Consider the following 18,808-nt stretch of genomic DNA (forward strand, 5'->3'; position numbering starts at 1 on the left):
AAACCAACAGAATGATCTGATTAGATTATATGAATTTTATCGAGGAACATTTATGCAATGATTACCATTTTTTTCGAAGAATCTAATTTGGTTTTGCAGGTAGTTCAGCTTTGTCGATTACTATTAAATCAAATTAAATTTCAATTTAATTAAATTGGATGAACTTAAATTAAAGCGACTAAACAGCCGGCATTCAGGTATTTCTATGTTGATATTAATACTTAAACAACCCCCCCGACAATGATCACAAGGTAAAGATGAATAAACAATACCGTTTACACAGTTACATTACGCAGTCTTACATAGAAGTTCGTAAAAAAACGCGTCAGAAGGAGGAGGTCGGACACTCTTCGCAGCTGCACACTTCCGGTCTTTTAGGTAAATTTGCCTTCCGATAGTGAGTTAATGTTCAAGTCGTTTCTCTTTTCATGAAAACAGGATTTCATTTGTGTAAGCAGACTACCTTATACATTTGTAAAAAAAAATCTACATGGAGTTTATTTTGTGGATTTAGCGGATGTGGATTAATTGCGATATATTAAGCTTCTTTTTAAGAAAATAGCATAAACTCGCGAATGCTCTAACAAATTTGATCGTATGAAAGTAGTTCACTCTCCTTTTGACTGAAATGACAGTCACCTAGGTGACATTACTATGGTGGATTGTGAATAATTGTAAACTGTATAGGCTGATTCAGTCTATTTGAACATCTGACTTTGCTGCATACCGAAAGGTTATAACAAGCGCGCACAACTTTCACTTAAAGAATCGCAGAATGGCAGTCCCGACCTCTCCGCACAATCGCCGACGGCCCGAGGACGAAGACGATCCAGTGGACCGTATGGTTGATCGGACGGGCTGTGGCGAACACCACTACGCCGTGCAAGACTGCATGGCGAAGCACCAGGACTGGCGGGAGTGCCAGCCGCAAGTTCTCAGCTTCAAGGAGTGTATGGCGGCGTACCAGAAGGCAAGGAAGGAGCAGCTACTGAGGAAAAGACTAACAGAAACATCATAGCGACGAGGCCTGGAAAAAAGAAAATCATAAAACCCCAGTACACTCTGCAAGAGGACTTTTCATCTTTTGATTCATGCAATATTGTAAATTTGAATGTATCCCCCTCAAACTTTTTTGTCACTGAGGGTCTATTATCCCCAGCTTTTAGGAATACAATGTGGGGATGAAGCTACTGATATATTTAAACTAATGACCCAAACAGTGTATAATATTTAATTTATTGCCCATGATTGTTACTTATTATTTTTGTAATAAATGTTAGGCAATACAACAGCATAATTGAATGCTTTTTAAGAGCGATGCATGATTGGGTTTTGTTTAATAACATTTAATGTAGTCAACTAGAATATAAGAATGAGATGGGCTGTTGCCATAGCAACAAGTATGCTAATGATGTGGGATGTCAGAGGTTATGCATCACTGCACCACCTCTTACACCGCGTGCTACGTTTTCATGTGGTACATTATGCATTTGCTAGAGGATTGGGATTGTGCCCAAAGCAGCAATTCTTATCTGGTTTAGCCTCAGGCTCTACATTATTCATCATTCATTTAGTTACAACCCTGAGTTTTTTGTTTGTCTATTTATTTCACCAAAACTAATGAGGAGGGGGGGGGGGGTGTGCTGGCAGTAATACAAAAAGATAATTTCCAGGACAACGTGCATCCTTCGTGACCACAAAACGTCGGACAAAAAAATATATCTTTTTTTTTTTAATCCATGACCCAATGACAATTGGTTCGTGACCCACTTTTGGGTCAGGACTCACAGACCTAAAGTACTGCCATTTAATGTCCTGTAGGGGTTATGTTGTTTATCATTAGCTATATGTTGATCATAAAGTGGATTACTTATAGTCACTTACTAAGTTTAATATTTTGAGGTGACGCGATACAGTTCTGGTCAGAAGTTTACATACACTCATCCAAGGCATGAATGTCGTATTAATTTTGGGCTTTTAATGATTTATTTGAACCGTTCCAAGGTGGAATGATTAAACAACATACAACTTCAATATTGTACATACAGGCTCAAATATATATATATATATATATATAAATATATATATATATATATATATACACATACACACCCCCTCTAATATTTGGTTAAATGTCTCTTAGCAAGTTGCACCTTGACCAGATGCTTTTTGTAGCCATCAACAAGCTTCTTGCATAATTCTGGGTGAATATTTAATCACTCTTCTTGGCAGAATTTGTAGGTTTAATTTAAATTGCCTGGCTTCCTGGCTCCTGACTTTTAAGCATAGTACACAAATGTTAAATAGGGTTGAGGTGGGGGCTTTGGGAGGCCATTCCAGAAGCTTAATGTTAGCCTACTTTATCCATTCCAAAAACAGTTTTGATGTGTGTTTGGGATCACTGTCCTGTTTCCAAGTTTCAGCCATCTAGCTGTTGACTTGATGTGAAATTTGAAGAATTTGGAGGTACGTTAATGTTGTTTGTACCTTGGGGTACAATGTACCTCGATATTTGGCCTGTTGGTGACACTACAGACACGGATGGATTGACCCCAAATCTGACACTTGGATACTTTCAGCTGCCCTCTATCAACATGCCAAATCTAATCAAAATCATGTGCTGACATAGACTTCCATGGCAGAAAGTATGACAGTGAAAAATTTGAACAATTAAAATAGGTGCCTTGCATATTAGGTGCTTGGTCCCTAAATATATTTGGTTAAGACATTGAATTATATCTAAATAGTTTAACTCAACTGATAATTGGGATGTGATTAAATAAAACAGGTATATTGCTATTAATTCAAGACGCATTCAGTTTGAGCAGGTGACATTGCTTCATTAAATTTATAGATGTGCATGTGTTATTGATTGATTGATTGATTGACATTTTACCAAAGGAAGTCTACCCTCGTGCTGGAAAATATCACTTTTACTTAGGCGAAGCACATACACAGAAGTAGTAACATCACGGCCAGGCATGGGTGCAAGTAGACCAGGATGCATATGCAGAGCCCAAGGGGGGTTTATTGATGACAGACAAGGCACATTCATCCAGCTGAGGGAAGAGAGACCTTCAACACCCATAACCACACAAAACACACAACAAATGCTCAACCTACCAGGTCTGACCTAAGACCTTACATACAAAGGGTAAGACACAGGTGCAACACCTGTGGACATTCAGGGTGGGATAACCGGCAATCACAAGACACACTAAGGTAAGATTACCAGGTGAGCCTGGTAGAAGTATAGAAGCGCATGACATCACATGTTTATCATTTAGATAACACTGGGTGTTACATGTAAAATTTTAAAAAATGATTTAAATCAAATCAGTGGAAGTAAAATTTCAGATATACCCCTTATTTCTGAGTGTAATTCCTTCTTGGAAATAGGCTGGTAAGGCAGGAGATAAAATTATATAGACCCCCGGTTACGAACCAGATCTGATTCTTAAGTCTGTTTTTAAGTTTAATTTGTAGGCGACAGGTACATACGGTTGCACACACACATACATATGTTTCTATGTAAAATCATTCTATGCATTTAAAACACATGCATTATGAAACACATCCAAATACATCCGAATATTACTATTATTATTATACAGTAATAATAAAAGTACATACTGTACTGTTCTGTACCTCGAGTCGACGAAACGCTTAAGATTAACTTGATCGAATTTTTTATATAATAGGCATCATGGCAGTTCGTTCATAACTACGAGTTGTATGTAATTTTGATGTTCTTAGCCTGGGGACTGCTTGTACCATTAGTTTCAATTGTGAAAAATTAAGCACTGTTGAGATGAGATCTCGCGAAAGATAATCTGTGAGGAAAAACTAAGGTGGGGAGACGGCATGTCAGGTGCCACTAGCGAGGGTTTAAAATTTCCCACCCTCGGTTCTTGTTACTAGTAAGTGTGAAAAATCACCCTCACATTAGCTCGTAACTCGATAAACTTTATTAAATTACTTCCCTCGTATACGCGACAATGCCTGAGTCAATGATTTGAGGGACAGGCCTACCTGTATTGCAAAGGAAAACAACATCTTACTTTATATAATATAAAAAGCCATATATGAGAAATAACAAAGCAATTTCACGTGCAAAGTATACAGTATAGTGTTGTTTGTTTAGAAATTGGTAATAAATAGATTTTTTCTGAAACTGTTCAGGCTAACAGACTGTTATGGTTTGAGGTTAGGAGTTACCACGTATTATTCGCGAATTTTCACATTCGCGGGGATCTTGGGCTCCTACCCCTTGCGAATGTAAAGAGGTTACTGTATGTTCCTCGTGTACGCCAAAACTCGAGGTATACCTGTATTGCAAAGCAAAATAACATCTTGCTTTATTCATAAGGTAATTACAGAGAAAAATTAAAAGAAAATTTGCCGCAGAAATTTAGTGAAGCAACTGACGTCATGCAGTTTGATTAAAGTGGACCTCTTTTAACAGATATACTAAACATCTGTAGGCTATAGTTTACCGATGTTGTCATAACCTGCTGATTAATATCTTTCCTAATTTTATCAATTTCCTAGATACTAAATTAGTGATGGTTAGGTGAGCAATTATTTATTTACAAGTTAAGTATTGGTGATAGATTTATCTCTGTTGTTATATATTAATCGCAAATATTGGAGATATGATTTTTTTGAAAATTCGAGATCATAGATGAGGATGTACAAAATTACTATTTTGGTTTTATCACATGCTTTCGTAGAAGCCTCTTAATTTGCTCCATCACCTCCTCTGTCTTCAGCGAGTAAATGATAGGGTTCAGGAGGGCAGGTAAGACCATTGACAGTGATGTGTTAAGAATTCGGGTGTTAACTTCAATTGTGATGTTAATCCATGCAATGGTGTAAATCACCAGGATGGGCATGAAAAACATTGCTACCAGAATCAGGTGTGCGGTGCAGGTTCTCACTGCCTTCCATCGCCCTTCGGCAGAATTGATTCGGGAGATGGCGATGACAATGCACACATACGAGGCTAAGATGAATGCCAGGGGCACAAAAATGGTAATTACCATGACAAGTGTAGCAACCTTCCAGTTCACAGTGTTGTCACTGCAGGCCATTTTAAACACTGGGCCATGATCGCAAAAGTAGCTTACCACAACGGGAATTGGCTTACAGAAGTACAGGCGAGTGATCAGAGCTACCATTGTAGCCAGAATAGTAAAGGCCAGGACCCAGCAGAAAGCGATGATGCCCACCATTCGGGTGCTGGTGATGATGGTGCTGCTCCGCAGGGGAAAACAGATGGAGACCAGCCTCTCAAAAGCCAGGATAACCAAAGAATATGATTCTATGGTGTAGAAGTAGTGGATGAAGAACATCTGGGTCAAGCACAGGTTGTACGGCACAAACTGTGAGTTGAAGAGGAACTGATCGATGCATTTTGGCACAAGGGCAGTACTGTGACTCACATCAACGACGGATAGGCTGAACACGACCATGTACTTTGGCGTGTGAAGAGCCTCAGAATGCCATATCACCATCATCAGGAAAAAGTTCCCTAGAAGCGTTCCGAAGTAAAGGATACCCAAGAACATGAAATAATAGTTAGTGTCCTTCAGGCCCTGAAAGCCCATAATGAAAAACCCAAATGGCTGGTAAACTGTTGTGTTCCCCTCCATGGATTTTAGTTGGTTAGAACCTTCTGGATTTTCTTACTTAAAATGCTCCTGATTTATTTGGTTACGTAAGCAGCTGGAAAGAATAACAGAGACGCTTGGTAAATGTTTTATCAGAAATATCTTTTTCCTGTCCTGGCACCCATCTCTGTAATAAGACAGGGATGCAGTGGCACATAAATGGTCCTTGGTTGTAGAGGGAATGATAACATTTCATTCTGGGTCTTTATATACATCTGCTGGTTAAGATAAATAAAACATGTACTTTCTCTGTAATGCAAGAGTGCCCCCTTGTGGATGCTGTGAAGGATCAGCGTTCCCTTGACAATTTTTGCAATGACAGCAGTTACAAAAAAAACAGAAAGTATATTGCATCATTTTTTACTTTGAATGTATTAGTGGAATGTGACCAGTAGATGGCACTAAGCCCAGAAAAGGATGATAATGGAGGTTTACTGCTATGTTTTTTATCCATTTTCCCAGAGATTCACAAGTCATTGCTTACATTGACTCGTTCCAAAAATATGTCTTAGCGAGTTGGGTCACATACGGACTCAGTGAGTTTCGGTTCTCAACACTAACATATAATGAGGAAGCCTGACTTTAGGTCACTGGTGGTCTCATCTCAAAATATAAAAAAATACTGATTAAGTTTTGGAAATTGGCTCTTCACATGTGCTTTAAAAAGCCATTTACAGTGTTAGGCACATACATGCCACTAATATGCCAAAGAATGTGCTTAAGACTACAATTTAAAAACAAGCATAAATATTAAATAAATGTTTTTCTCCCAAAGGACACTTTAATTCTGCAGTAAGTAATGCCAGTGAAGTCTTCAAGCAAAGTAAGGTACATAAATCTGAGGAGCAGAATTATGTGCACTAATCATGCTTAAACATAATCAAATCAATAATGTTTTTTTAATTAGCATTAAATGAGGTTAAGACACATGGGCACAAGTTTTGTATTTATATTGATGTTAATTTCAAGATAAAATACTTTATTGATCCCAAGTGGAAATTTTTCTTTTGTATATAACAGTAAGGTTTATAACATGCACAAGTACAAAAACACAGTGCAACAACAGAGAGGAATATAAGCGCACACACACATTCACATTCAGGCATGCATGTAAAAAGCATGCGGCCCCTTGTTTCTCAATGCGGAGATTGGCAAGATTATGAAACACTGTGTCTGTTTGTCAAAACAAAGTGCTCCCCCTGGAATCTTCCTTCACTTACCTGCTAATGAGGTTTTCTTTAGATCGCTCTTAATGGGAGCCTGGGCAGGGGGGGGTTTGTTGGGGAGGTTGATGGACTGACAGGTGAAGAAGTGAGGTGTACAGTTTGATGCAGAATACAGGACAGAAAAGAAAGATGTTTATGATTATGAGCAAAAGATACAGATAAAGAGACAGTTTATGATCCAAAGTTTTCAACATTATACTTTCCTTGTATTTCCCTATCTGGGTCTGGCTGCAGAACACTGGGCGTCTCCACTAGGAGGACCTCTACTGTGAGACAAGAAATCAACACCTGGCCCAGACATGGAATTACAGCAAACTACCCTGTTCAGGGCCTATGGCAGGTAGCATAGGGTACAGGGCAGGAGTACATGCTTGATGGGATGCCTGTCAATCACAGGACACAGACACCCACAAATTCATACACTATGGGCACAGAGATGCCGAATAGCCTTTAGACTCCAGAAGAAAGCAGAGGGCCCAGTGGCAATACAGGTGACACAGAGAGAACATACAAACTCTGTATTCACACGGAACAGAGGCGGGATTCACACCTGCATTGTGTTACAGCTTCTGATCTTCGGCATCTACTCACAAACAAAAAAGCTTCCACTTATCACTTTTGCCCAGTGGGATTAAACAGGGGGAGTTATGTCAGGAAACAAGAACTACAGAGGTTCTGATGCAAGTAATATTCTGTAAATTAATAAAAAACCTTCAGCAAATCAAGGTTCTAGTCAAAGGTGGGTTTCGTGTTGAGTACCTCTAGGGCAGGTAAGAGTTTAGGCAAAAACCAACCTGTTTAACAGTGAAAGATAAATTATGGACTTGGATGTACATAATAGGCAGCCAGCAAGTATTTGTCAGGAAATGCTTTATATGCTAATGCAGGATTTCATGAAACAAACCGGATGCAGGCCAAAGGCATTGATGACATGAACGAGGCCCAAAAAGAGACAGTTGTTCTCTGTACTTTAAGCAGGAACAGAGACGTGTCTGTGCAAAAACTCTTTAGTGATATTACAGGGTCAGCTTCCTTTCCCCACCGCAGCAGAGAGCAGCCATGCAGGGACTTAGCTTCAGGTTACGCTGTAGGAGGCTGAGCAGAGCTCTTCCACTCTTAAGTGTGTCCAAGAGTATTTAACAGGCCCTGAAGGTTAGTGCCACTGACCTAAATGCTTTGTGACATCAATGAATCAGCCATTGGCTTCGAGCTATGGGAGCCGAAAAGGAGTGCAGGTGTTGCATCACCTCGAGTGCCTTGGCGGTGGGTCACCAGCGAATGGGTGACGATTGTTTTCTCCAGCTCAGTTACACAAATCTGGGGCTGATTATCATGGTGATGGGGAAAGACCCTACAAAACAGGACGCAAGCAGTGTTCATTTTGCTGATGAAAAGTATCATAATTTTTTTTTGCCATGATATATAATTTAAAGATATTAGATTAATGAAAACGAGATGTTATATTGAATTTAATTTAATTTATGATCGCAAAACTATTATATAATGTTTGTATACCTTTGTCAACTAATAAAAATTTGATGAAAATTACAGAAAAAGACAAATTTGAAACTGATCCAGTCATAAGTTGTATCTTTAGTTGGTCTTGATTGTAGTTCCTGATGACTGGATATTGTTGATCTAGCCAGCTTTAAGCTTATAATCCATAGTTCTGTCTCTGTATACTGGCTAAGGGTTGCACAGCTTCAGATTTTTTAAAGTCAACAGTTATGTTCTGAAAATTGAGTTAATCATGCAAAATCTCTTCCAATATACAAATTCCTCCCTCCTGTGCAATGTTGACCTGCTGTTTGGTCGATGAGGCAATCATGATGTGCCGTATTGGTTGGGTGCACTTTTGCATCATTAAATAAACTCCAGTTAATGCAGAATGCAGAGTCCTAACAAGGACTAGGAAACCTGGGCATGTCAGTCCTGTACTGACCTCACTCCACTGGCTTCCAGTTAGTTCCAGTACTGCTTACCTATAATGCACTGGATGGTCTTGGACCAGAGTATATTAGCAATTTACTGGTTCCATGTAACCCCCCCTTTGCTCTCTAGGGGAGGACTACCTGGTGGTGTCTGGGGTGGAACGATCGTAATTTGGTTGCAGAACATTCTGTTACAGACTCCAATGTTATGGAATAGTCTACCAGCAAACATCTGAGATTCAGACTCACTCCAGAGTTATTTAAGTCAAGGCTAAAATCTCTCTTGTTTAGTCTAGCATATGGCGACAAAGCTGATAGCTAGATCCAACTCCCAGCCAGGGTTATAGTGTGCGGTGCAGAATTGGTTGGGGAACAGTGTCATTGATTTTGGATGAACTGGGTGTTGAGTGCTGTCACTCTGGCGTCACATGTCTCATGCGCTGTTTCGCTGCTGGAGCACAGGGATTCCTCATGCCTGTGTTTCCTCACACCTCTCCCGCCTAGTTAAGTGATATGTCAGGAAATAATACAACCGGTTAAAACACTGAATCATACCTAAATGGTGTAACAAATAAAAATAAAAAATGAAAACTGCTATTTTAAATGAAGACACATTCAGTTTGACCAGGTGACATTTCCGTTTATTGAATTTACAGATCTGTGTTTTTTTTTTTTTTGTCATTTTACCAAAGAAAATCCAACCTCGTCTTGGAAAATATCACTTAGTAATGTTACTTATGCAAAGCACATACACAACTGTCTCATGGCAGCCAAGCACATCTACAGGGAAACCAGGATGCATATGCTGAGTCCAGGATCCCACAACCACACACAACAAATGCTCAACCTACAGCTCAGGCTTAAGACCTTACATACAAAGGGTAAGACACAGGTGCAAGACATGTGGGCATTCAGGGTGGGATAACCGGCAATCACAAGACACACTAAGACAACAGATAAGCTTGACAGAAGTATACAAATGCATGACATTACATGTTTATCATTTAAATAACACTGGCTGTTACATGTAAAATCAAAAGAGAGATTGATGGAAATAAAATCACTGGAAGGAAAATTCAGATATAGCTCCTATTTACAGGTGTAATGCCTTCTTGGGAATGGGCTGGTAAGGCAGGAGACAGAGTTACAGACTGGTTACAAATCAGATCTAAGTCGAATTTGTAGGAAATTTGGAACAGGCATATGGAGTTCCTATTTTATTTAGTTAAATGTTTGTCTCAATATATAGTATATACTTTACCTTTCTACCGTTCTATTCAAGGTCATATTTGAGGATGTACTAAAAGTACTGTTTTGGTCTTATCACATGCTTTCGTAGAAGCTTCTTAATTTGCTCCATCACCTCCTCTGTCTTCAGCGAGTAAATGATAGGGTTCAGGAGGGCAGGTAAGACCAGTGACAGTGATGTGTTAAGAATTCGGGTGTTAACGTCAACTGTGATGTTAATCCATGCAATGGTGTAAATCACCAGGATGGGCATGAAAAACATTGCTACCAGAATCAGGTGTGCGGTGCAGGTTCTCACTGCCTTCCATCGCCCTTCGGCAGAATTGATTCGGGAGATGGCGATGACAATGCACACATACGAGGCTAAGATGAATGCCAGAGGCAAAAAAATGACAACAATCAGTGATAGACTAGTTATCCTCCAGTTCACAGTGTTGTCACTACAGGCCATTTTAAACACTGGACCATGATCGCAAAAGTAGCTTACCACGACGGGAATTGGCTTACAGAAGTACAGGCGAGTGATCAGAGCTACCATTGTAGCCAGAAGAGTAAAGGCCAGGACCCAGCAGAAAGCGATGATGCCCACCATTCGGGTGTTGGTGATGATGGTGCTGCTCCGCAGGGGAAAACAGATGGAGACCAGCCTCTCAAAAGCCAGGATAACCAAAGAATACGATTCTATGGTGTGGAAGGAGTGGATGAAGAACATCTGGGTCAAGCACAGGTTGTACGGCACAAACTGTGAGTTGAAGAGGAACTGATCGATGCATTTTGGCACAAGGGCAGTACTGTGGCTCACATCTATGACAGACAAGCTGAACACGACCATGTACTTTGGCGTGTGAAGAGCCTCAGACTGCCATATCACCATCATCAGGAAAAAGTTCCCTAGAAGTGTTCCGATGTAAAGGATAACCAAGAACATGAAATAATAGTTAGTGTCCTTCAGGCTCTGAAAGCCCATAATGAAAAACCCAAATGGCTGGTAAAATGTTGTGTTCCCCTCCATGGATTTTAGTTGGTTAGAACCTTCTGGATTTTCTTCCTTAAAATGCTCCTGATTTATTTGGTTAAGTAAGCAGCTGGAAAGAATAACAGAGACGCTTGGTAAATGATTTATCAGAAATATCTTTTTCCTGTCCTGGCACCCATCTCTGTAATAAGACAGGGATGCAGTGGCACAGAAATGCTGGTCCTTGGTTGTAGAGGGAATGATAACATTTCATTCTGGGTCTTTATATACATCTGCTGGTTAAGATAAATAAAACATGTACTTTCTCTGTAATGCAAGAGTGCCCCCTTGTGGATGCTGTGAAGGATCAGCGTTCCCTTGACAATTTTTGCATTGACAGCAGTTACAAAAAAAACAGAAAGTATATTGCATCATTTTTTACTTTGAATGTATTAGTGGAATATGACCAGTAGATGGCACTAAGCCCAGAAAAGGATGATAATGGAGGTTTACTGCTATGTTTTTTATCCATTTTCCCAGAGATTCACAAGTCATTGCTTACATTGACTCGTTCCAAAAATATGTCTTAGCGAGTTGGGTCACATACGGACTCAGTGAGTTTCGGTTCTCAACACTAACATATAATGAGGAAGCCTGACTTTAGGTTTCCTGATATGACTGGTGGTCTCATCTCAAAAAATGACAAAATACTGATTAAGTTTTGGAAATTGGCTCTTCACATGTGCTTTAAAAAGCCATTTACAGTGTTAGGCACGCACATGCCACTAATATGCCAAAGAATGTGCTTAAGACTACAATTTAAAAACAAGCATAAATATTAAATAAATGTTTTTCTCCCAAAGGACACTTTAATTCTGCAGTAAGTAATGCCAGTGAAGTCTTCAAGCAATGTAAGGTACATAAGTCTGAGGAGCAGAATTATGTGCACTAATCATGCTTAAACATAATCAAATCAATAATGTTTTTTTAATTAGCATTAAATGAGGTTAAGACACATGGGCACAAGTTTTGTATTTATAATGATGTTAATTTCAAGATAAAATACTTTATTGATCCCAAGTGGAAATTTTTCTTTTGCATATAACAGTAAGGTTTATAACATGCACAAGTACAAAAACACAGTGCAACAACAGAGAGGAATATAAGCGCACACACACATTCACACTCAGGCATGCATGTAAACAACACGCGGCCCCTTGTTTCTCAATGCGGAGATTGGCAAGATTATGAAACACTGTGTCTGTTTGTCAAAACAAAGTGCTCCCCCCGGGATCTTCCTTCACTTACCTGCTAATGAGGTTTTCTTTAGATCGCTCTTAATGGGAGCCTGGGTGGTGGGGGGGGGGGGGGGGGGGTTGATGGACTGACAGGTGAAGAAGTGAGGTGTACAGTTTGATGCAGAATACAGGACAGAAAAGAAAGATGTTTATGATTATGAGCGAAAGATACAGATAAAGAGACAGTTTATGATCCAAAGTTTTCAACATTATACTTTCCTTGTATTTCCCTATCTGGGTCTGGCTGCAGAACACTGGGCGTCTCCACTAGGAGGACCTCTACTGTGAGACAGGAAATCCACACCTGGCCCAGACATGGTATTACAGCAAACTACCCTGTTCAGGGCCTATGGCAGGTAGCATAGGGTACAGGGCAGGAGTACATGCTTGATGGGATGCCTGTCAATCACAGGACACAGACACCCACAAATTCATACACTATGGGCATAGAGATGCCGAATAGCCTTTAGACTCCAGAAGAAAGCAGAGGGCCCAGTGGCAATACAGGTGACACAGAGAGAACATACAAACTCTGTATTCACACGGAACAGAGGCGGGATTCACACCTGCATTGTGTTGCAGCTTCTGATCTTCGGCATCTACTCACAAACAAAAAAGCTTCCACTTATCACTTTTGCCCAGTGGGATAAAACAGGGAGAGTTATGTCAGGAAACAAGAACTACAGAGGTTCTGATGCAAGTAATATTTTGTAAATTAATAAAAAACCTTCAGCAAATCAAGGTTCTAGTCAAAGGTGGGGTTCGTGTTGAGTACCTCTAGGGCAGGTAAGGGTTTAGGCAAAAACCAACCTGTTTAACAGTGAATGATAAATTATGGACTTGGATGTAATAGGCAACCAGCAAGTATTTGTCAGGAAATGCTTTATATGCTAATGCAGGATTTCATGAAACAAACCGGATGCAGCCCATAGGCATTGATGACATGAACGAGGCCCAAAAAGAGACAGACAGTTTTTCTCTGTACTTTAAGCAGGAACAGAGACGTGTCTGTGCAAAAACTCTTTGGTGATATTACAGGGTCAGCTTCCTTTCCCCACCGCAGCAGAGAGCAGCCATGCAGGGACTTAGCTTCAGGTTACGCTGTAGGAGGCTGAGCAGAGCTCTTCCACTCTTAAGTGTGTCCAAGAGCATTAAACAGGCCCTGAAGGTTAGTGCCACTTACCTAAATGCTTTGCGACATCAATGAATCAGCCATTGGCTTCGAGCTATGGGAGCCGAAAAGGAGTGCAGGTGTTACATCACCTCGAGTGCCTTGGCGGTGGGTCACCAGTGAATGGGTGATGATTGTTTTCTCCAGCTCAGGTGCACAAATCTTTAATTGAGCTGATAATGATGTGCTGTTGGCTTTGGTTGGGTTTTGTTTAGCATATTTCTATATATAATAAGGTAGAGAATTAGAATGAGATTGGCTGTTTCCATAGCAATGACTATAATGATGCGTGAGTTCATATATCACTGCACCAAGTCTTACAATATGTGCTGCATTTTTTGTGGCAGATTGCACATCTGTTACAGCATTGAGACCTACATCTAAAGTATTGCCATTTAATGTCCTTTAAGGAGTTTCACTGTAATATCATGAAGGCAGGAGATCCAGAGTCCAGACAAACTGCTGTGGGGCTGATTATCATGGTGATGGGAAGAGGTCCTACAAAACAGGACGCAAGCAGTGTTCATTTTGCTGATGAAAAGAATGATGAATTTTTTTGCTAACAAAGATATTAAATGAATGAAAAATAGATGATAAAATTTTATTTATAATGGCAAAAACTATTATAAAATGTACTTATAATTTTGTCAACTAATAAAAATGAGATGAAAATTACAGAAAAAGACAAAATTGAAACTGATCCAGTCATAAGTTGTATCTTTAGTTGGTCTTGATTGTAGTTCCTGATGCCTGGATATTGTTGATCTAGCCAGCTTTAGGCTTATAATCCATAGTTCTGTCTCTGTATACTTGCTAAGGGTTGCACAGCTTCAGATTTTTTAAAGTCAACAGTCATGTTCCGAAAGTTGAGTCAATCATGCAAAATCTCTTCCAATATACAAATTCCTCCCTCCTGTGCAGTGTTGACCTGGTGTTTGTTCGATGAGGCAATCATGATGTGCCGTATTGGTTGGGTGCTTAAATTAACTCCAGTTAATGCAGAATGCAGAGTCCTAAAAAGGACTAGGAAACCAGGGCATGTCAGTCCTGTACTGGCCTCACTCCTCTGGCTTCCAGTTAGTTCCAGTACTGCTTACCTATAATGCACTGGATGGTCTTGGACCAGAGTATATTAGCAATTTACTGGTTCCATATAACCCCCCCTTTGCTCTCTAGGGGAGGACTACCTGGTGGTGTCTGGGGTGGAACGATCGTAATTTGGTTGCAGAACATTCTGTTACAGACTCCAATGTTATGGAATGGTCTACCAGCAAACATCTGAGATTCAGACTCACTCCAGAGTTATTTAAGTCAAGGCTAAAATCTCTCTTGTTTAGTCTAGCATATGGCGACAAAGCTGATAGCTAAATTCAACTCCCAGCCAGGGTTATAGTGTGCTGTGCAGAATTGGTTGGGGAACAGTGTCATTGATTTTGGATGAACTGGGTGTTGAGTGCTGTCACTCTGGCGTCACATGTCTCATGCGCTGTTTCGCTGCTGAAGCACAGGGATTCCTCATGCCTGTGTTTCCTCACACCTCTCTCGCCTAGTTAAGTGATACGTCAGGAAATAATACAACCGGTTAAAACACTGAATCATACCTAAATGGTGTAACAGATAAAAAAAAAAAATGAAACTGCTATATTAATTGAAGACACATTCAGTTTGACCAGGTGACATTTCCGTTTATTGAATTCACAAAATCTGTTTTTTTTTTTTTGTCATTTTACCAAAGAAAATCCAACCTCGTCTTGGAAAATATCACTTAGTAATGTTACTTATGCAAAGCACATACACAACTGTCTCATGGCAGCCAGGAACATCTACAGGGAAACCAGGATGCATATGCTGAGTCCAGGATCCCACAACCACACACAACAAATGCTCAACCTACAGCTCAGGCTTAAGACCTTACATACAAAGGGTAAGACACAGGTGCAAGACATGTGGGCATTCAGGGTGGGATAACCGGCAATCACAAGACACATTAAGACAACAGGTAAGCTTGACAGAAGTATACAAATGCATGACATTACATGTTTATCATTTAAAAAACACTGGCTGTTACATGTAAAATCAAAAGAGAAATTGATGGAAATAATATCACTGGAAAGAAAATTCAGATATAGCTCCTATTTACAGGTGTAATGCCTTCTTGGGAATGGGCTGGTAAGGCAGGAGACGGAGTTACAGACTGGTTACAAATCAGATCTAAGTCGAATTTGTAGGAAATTCGGAACAGGCATATGGAGTTCCTATTTTATTTAGTTAAATGTTTGTCTCAATATATAGTATATACTTTACCTTTCTACCGTTCTATTCGAGGTCATAATTGAGGATGTACTAAAAGTACTGTTTTGGTCTTATCACATGCTTTCGTAGAAGCCTCTTAATTTGCTCCATCACCTCCTCTGTCTTCAGTGAGTAAATGATAGGGTTCAGGAGGGCAGGTAAGACCATTGACAGTGATGTGTTAAGAATTCGGGTGTTAACTTCAATTGTGATGTTAATCCATGCAATGGTGTAAATCACCAGGATGGGCATGAAAAACATTGCTACCAGAATCAGGTGTGCGGTGCAGGTTCTCACTGCCTTCCATCGCCCTTCGGCAGAATTGATTCGGGAGATGGCGATGACAATGCACATATACGAGGCTAAGATGAATGCCAGGGGCACAAAAATGACAACAATCAGGGACAGACTAGTAATCCTCCAGTTCACAGTGTTGTCACTGCAGGCCATTTTAAACACTGGACCATGATCGCAAAAGTAGCTTACCACGACGGGAATTGGCTTACAGAAGTACAGGCGAGTGATCAGAGCTACCATTGTAGCCAGAAGACTAAAGGCGAGGACCCAGCAGAAAGCGATGATGCCCACCATTCGGGTGTTGGTGATGATGGTGCTGCTCCGCAGGGGAAAACAGATGGAGACCAGCCTCTCAAAAGCCAGGATAACCAAAGAATACGATTCTATGGTGTAGAAGGAGTGGATGAAGAACATCTGGGTCAAGCACAGGTTGTACGGCACAAACTGTGAGTTGAAGAGGAACTGATCGATGCATTTTGGCACAAGGGCAGTACTGTGGCTCACATCTATGACAGACAAGCTGAACACGACCATGTACTTTGGCGTGTGAAGAGCCTCAGACTGCCATATCACCATCATCAGGAAAAAGTTCCCTAGAAGCGTTCCGAAGTAAAGGATACCCAACAACATGAAATAATAGTTAGTGTCCTTCAGGCCCTGAAAGCCCATAATGAAAAACCCAAATGGCTGGTAAATTGTCGTGTTCTCCTCCATGGATTTTAGTTCATTAGAACTTTCTGGATTTTCTTCCTTAAAATGCTCCTGATTTATTTGGTTAAGCAAGCAGCTGGAAAGAATAACAGAGACGCTTGGTAAATGTTTTATCAGAAATATCTTTTTCCTGTCCTGGCACCCATCTCTGTAATAAGACAGGGATGCAGTGGCACAGAAATGCTGGTCCTTGGTTGTAGAGGGAATGATAACATTTCATTCTGGGTCTTTATATACATCTGCTGGTTAAGATAAATAAAACATATACTTTCTCTGTAATGCATGAGTGCCCCCTTGTGGATGCTGTGAGGGATCAGCGTTCCCTTGACAATTTTTGCAATGACAGCAGTTACAAAAAAAACCAGAAAGTATATTGCATCATTTTTTACTTTGAATTTATTAGTGGAATGTGACCAGTTGGTGGCACTAAGCCCAGAAAAGGGTGATAATGGAGGTTTACTGCTATGTTTTTTATCCATTTTCCCAGAGATTCACAAGTCATTGCTTACATTGACTCTTTCCAAAAATATGTCTTAGCGAGTTAGTTGGGTCACATAAGGACTCAGTGAGTTTCGGTTCTCAACACTAACATATAATGAGGAAGCCTGACTTTAGGTCACTGGTGGTCTCATCTCAAAATATAAAAAAATACTGAGTAAGTTTTGGAAATTGGCTCTTCACATGTGCTTTAAAAAGCCATTTACAGTGTTAGGCACATACATGCCACTAATATACCAAAGAATGTGCTTAAGACTACACTTTAAAAACAAGCATAAATATTAAATAAATGTTTTTCTCCCAAAGGACACTTTAATTCTGCAGTAAGTAATGCCAGTGAAGTCTTCAAGCAATGTAAGGTACATAAGTCTGAGGAGCAGAATTATGTGCACTAATCATGCTTAAACATAATCAAATCAATAATGTTTTTTTAATTAGCATTTAATGAGGTTAAGACATATGGGCACAAGTTTTGTATTTATATTGATGTTAATTTCAAGATAAAATACTTTATTGATCCCAAGTGGAAATTTTTCTTTTGTATATAACAGTAAGGTTTATAACATGCACAAGTACAAAAACACAGTGCAACAACAGAGAGGAATATAAGCGCACACACACATTCACACTCAGGCATGCATGTAAACAGCACGCGGCCCCTTGTTTCTCAATGCGGAGATTGGCAAGACTATGAAACACTGTGTCCGTTTGTCAAAACAAAGTGCTCCCCCCGGGATCTTCCTTCACTTACCTGCTAATGAGGTTTTCTTTAGATCGCTCTTAATGGGAGCCTGGGCGGGGGGGTTGGGGGGGTGGATGGACTGACAGGTGAAGAAGTGAGGTGTACAGTTTGATGCAGAATACAGGACAGAAAAGAAAGATGTTTATGATTTTGAGCAAAAGATACAGATAAAGAGACAGTTTATGATCCAAAGTTTTCAACATTATACTTTCCTTGTATTTCCCTATCTGGGTCTGGCTGCAGAACACTGGGCGTTTCCACTAGGAGGACCTCTACTGTGAGACAGGAAATCCACACCTGGCCCAGACATGGCATTACAGCAAACTACCCTGTTCAGGGCCTATGGCAGGTAGCATAGGGTACAGGGCAGGAGTACATGCTTGATGGGATGCCTGTCAATCACAGGACACAGACACCCACAAATTCATACACTATGGGCATAGAGATGCCGAATAGCCTTTAGACTCCAGAAGAAAGCAGAGGGCCCAGTGGCAATACAGGTGACACAGAGAGAACATACAAACTCTGTATTCACACGGAACAGAGGCGGATATTCACACCTGCATTGTGTTACAGCTTCTGATCTTCGGCATCTACTCGCAAACAAAAAAGCTTCCACTTATCACTTTTGCCCAGTGGGATTAAACAGGGGGAGTTATGTCAGGAAACAAGAACTACAGAGGTTCTGATGCAAGTAATATTTTGTAAATTAATAAAAAACCTTCAGCAAATCAAGGTTCTAGTCAAAGGTGGGGTTCGTGTTGAGT

General features: G+C 40.2%; 4 protein-coding genes across 5 annotated transcripts; 1 reads left to right on the forward strand and 3 right to left on the reverse strand.

Annotated features, from left to right (window-relative positions):
- The first annotated feature begins 264 nt into the window (after nt 1–264).
- Nucleotides 265–1,289, forward strand: coa4 (cytochrome c oxidase assembly factor 4 homolog). Of its 2 annotated transcripts, none has more exons than XM_023827773.2 (2): nt 265–378; nt 767–1,289. In XM_023827773.2, exon 2 carries the CDS (start codon nt 776–778, stop codon nt 1,016–1,018), a length of 243 nt encoding a protein of 80 aa, XP_023683541.1. In that variant the 5' UTR covers nt 265–378; nt 767–775; the 3' UTR covers nt 1,019–1,289. The 2 variants fall into 2 exon arrangements, with proteins under 2 accessions (XP_023683541.1, XP_023683540.1); XM_023827772.2 differs by having other exon boundaries at nt 320–450.
- A 3,414-nt stretch (nt 1,290–4,703) lies between these two features.
- Nucleotides 4,704–5,654, reverse strand: LOC111852189 (olfactory receptor 51F2-like). The gene has a single exon (XM_023827780.2). The coding sequence runs from the start codon at nt 5,652–5,654 to the stop codon at nt 4,704–4,706; it is 951 nt and encodes a 316-aa protein (XP_023683548.2).
- Nucleotides 5,655–10,129: 4,475 nt separating this feature from the next.
- LOC111852190 (olfactory receptor 6N1-like) lies at nt 10,130–11,089 on the reverse strand. Its single transcript, XM_072702392.1, has one exon. It carries the CDS (start codon nt 11,087–11,089, stop codon nt 10,130–10,132), a length of 960 nt encoding a protein of 319 aa, XP_072558493.1.
- A 4,477-nt stretch (nt 11,090–15,566) lies between these two features.
- On the reverse strand, nt 15,567–16,804 carry LOC140579759 (olfactory receptor 51F2-like). Its single transcript, XM_072702448.1, has one exon. The coding sequence runs from the start codon at nt 16,802–16,804 to the stop codon at nt 15,845–15,847; it is 960 nt and encodes a 319-aa protein (XP_072558549.1). The 3' UTR covers nt 15,567–15,844.
- Between the last annotated feature and the right edge of the window lie 2,004 nt (nt 16,805–18,808).

This window comes from Paramormyrops kingsleyae, chromosome 18 (assembly GCF_048594095.1).
Source record: "Paramormyrops kingsleyae isolate MSU_618 chromosome 18, PKINGS_0.4, whole genome shotgun sequence".
In the NCBI taxonomy this organism is placed as follows: domain Eukaryota; kingdom Metazoa; phylum Chordata; class Actinopteri; order Osteoglossiformes; family Mormyridae; genus Paramormyrops; species Paramormyrops kingsleyae.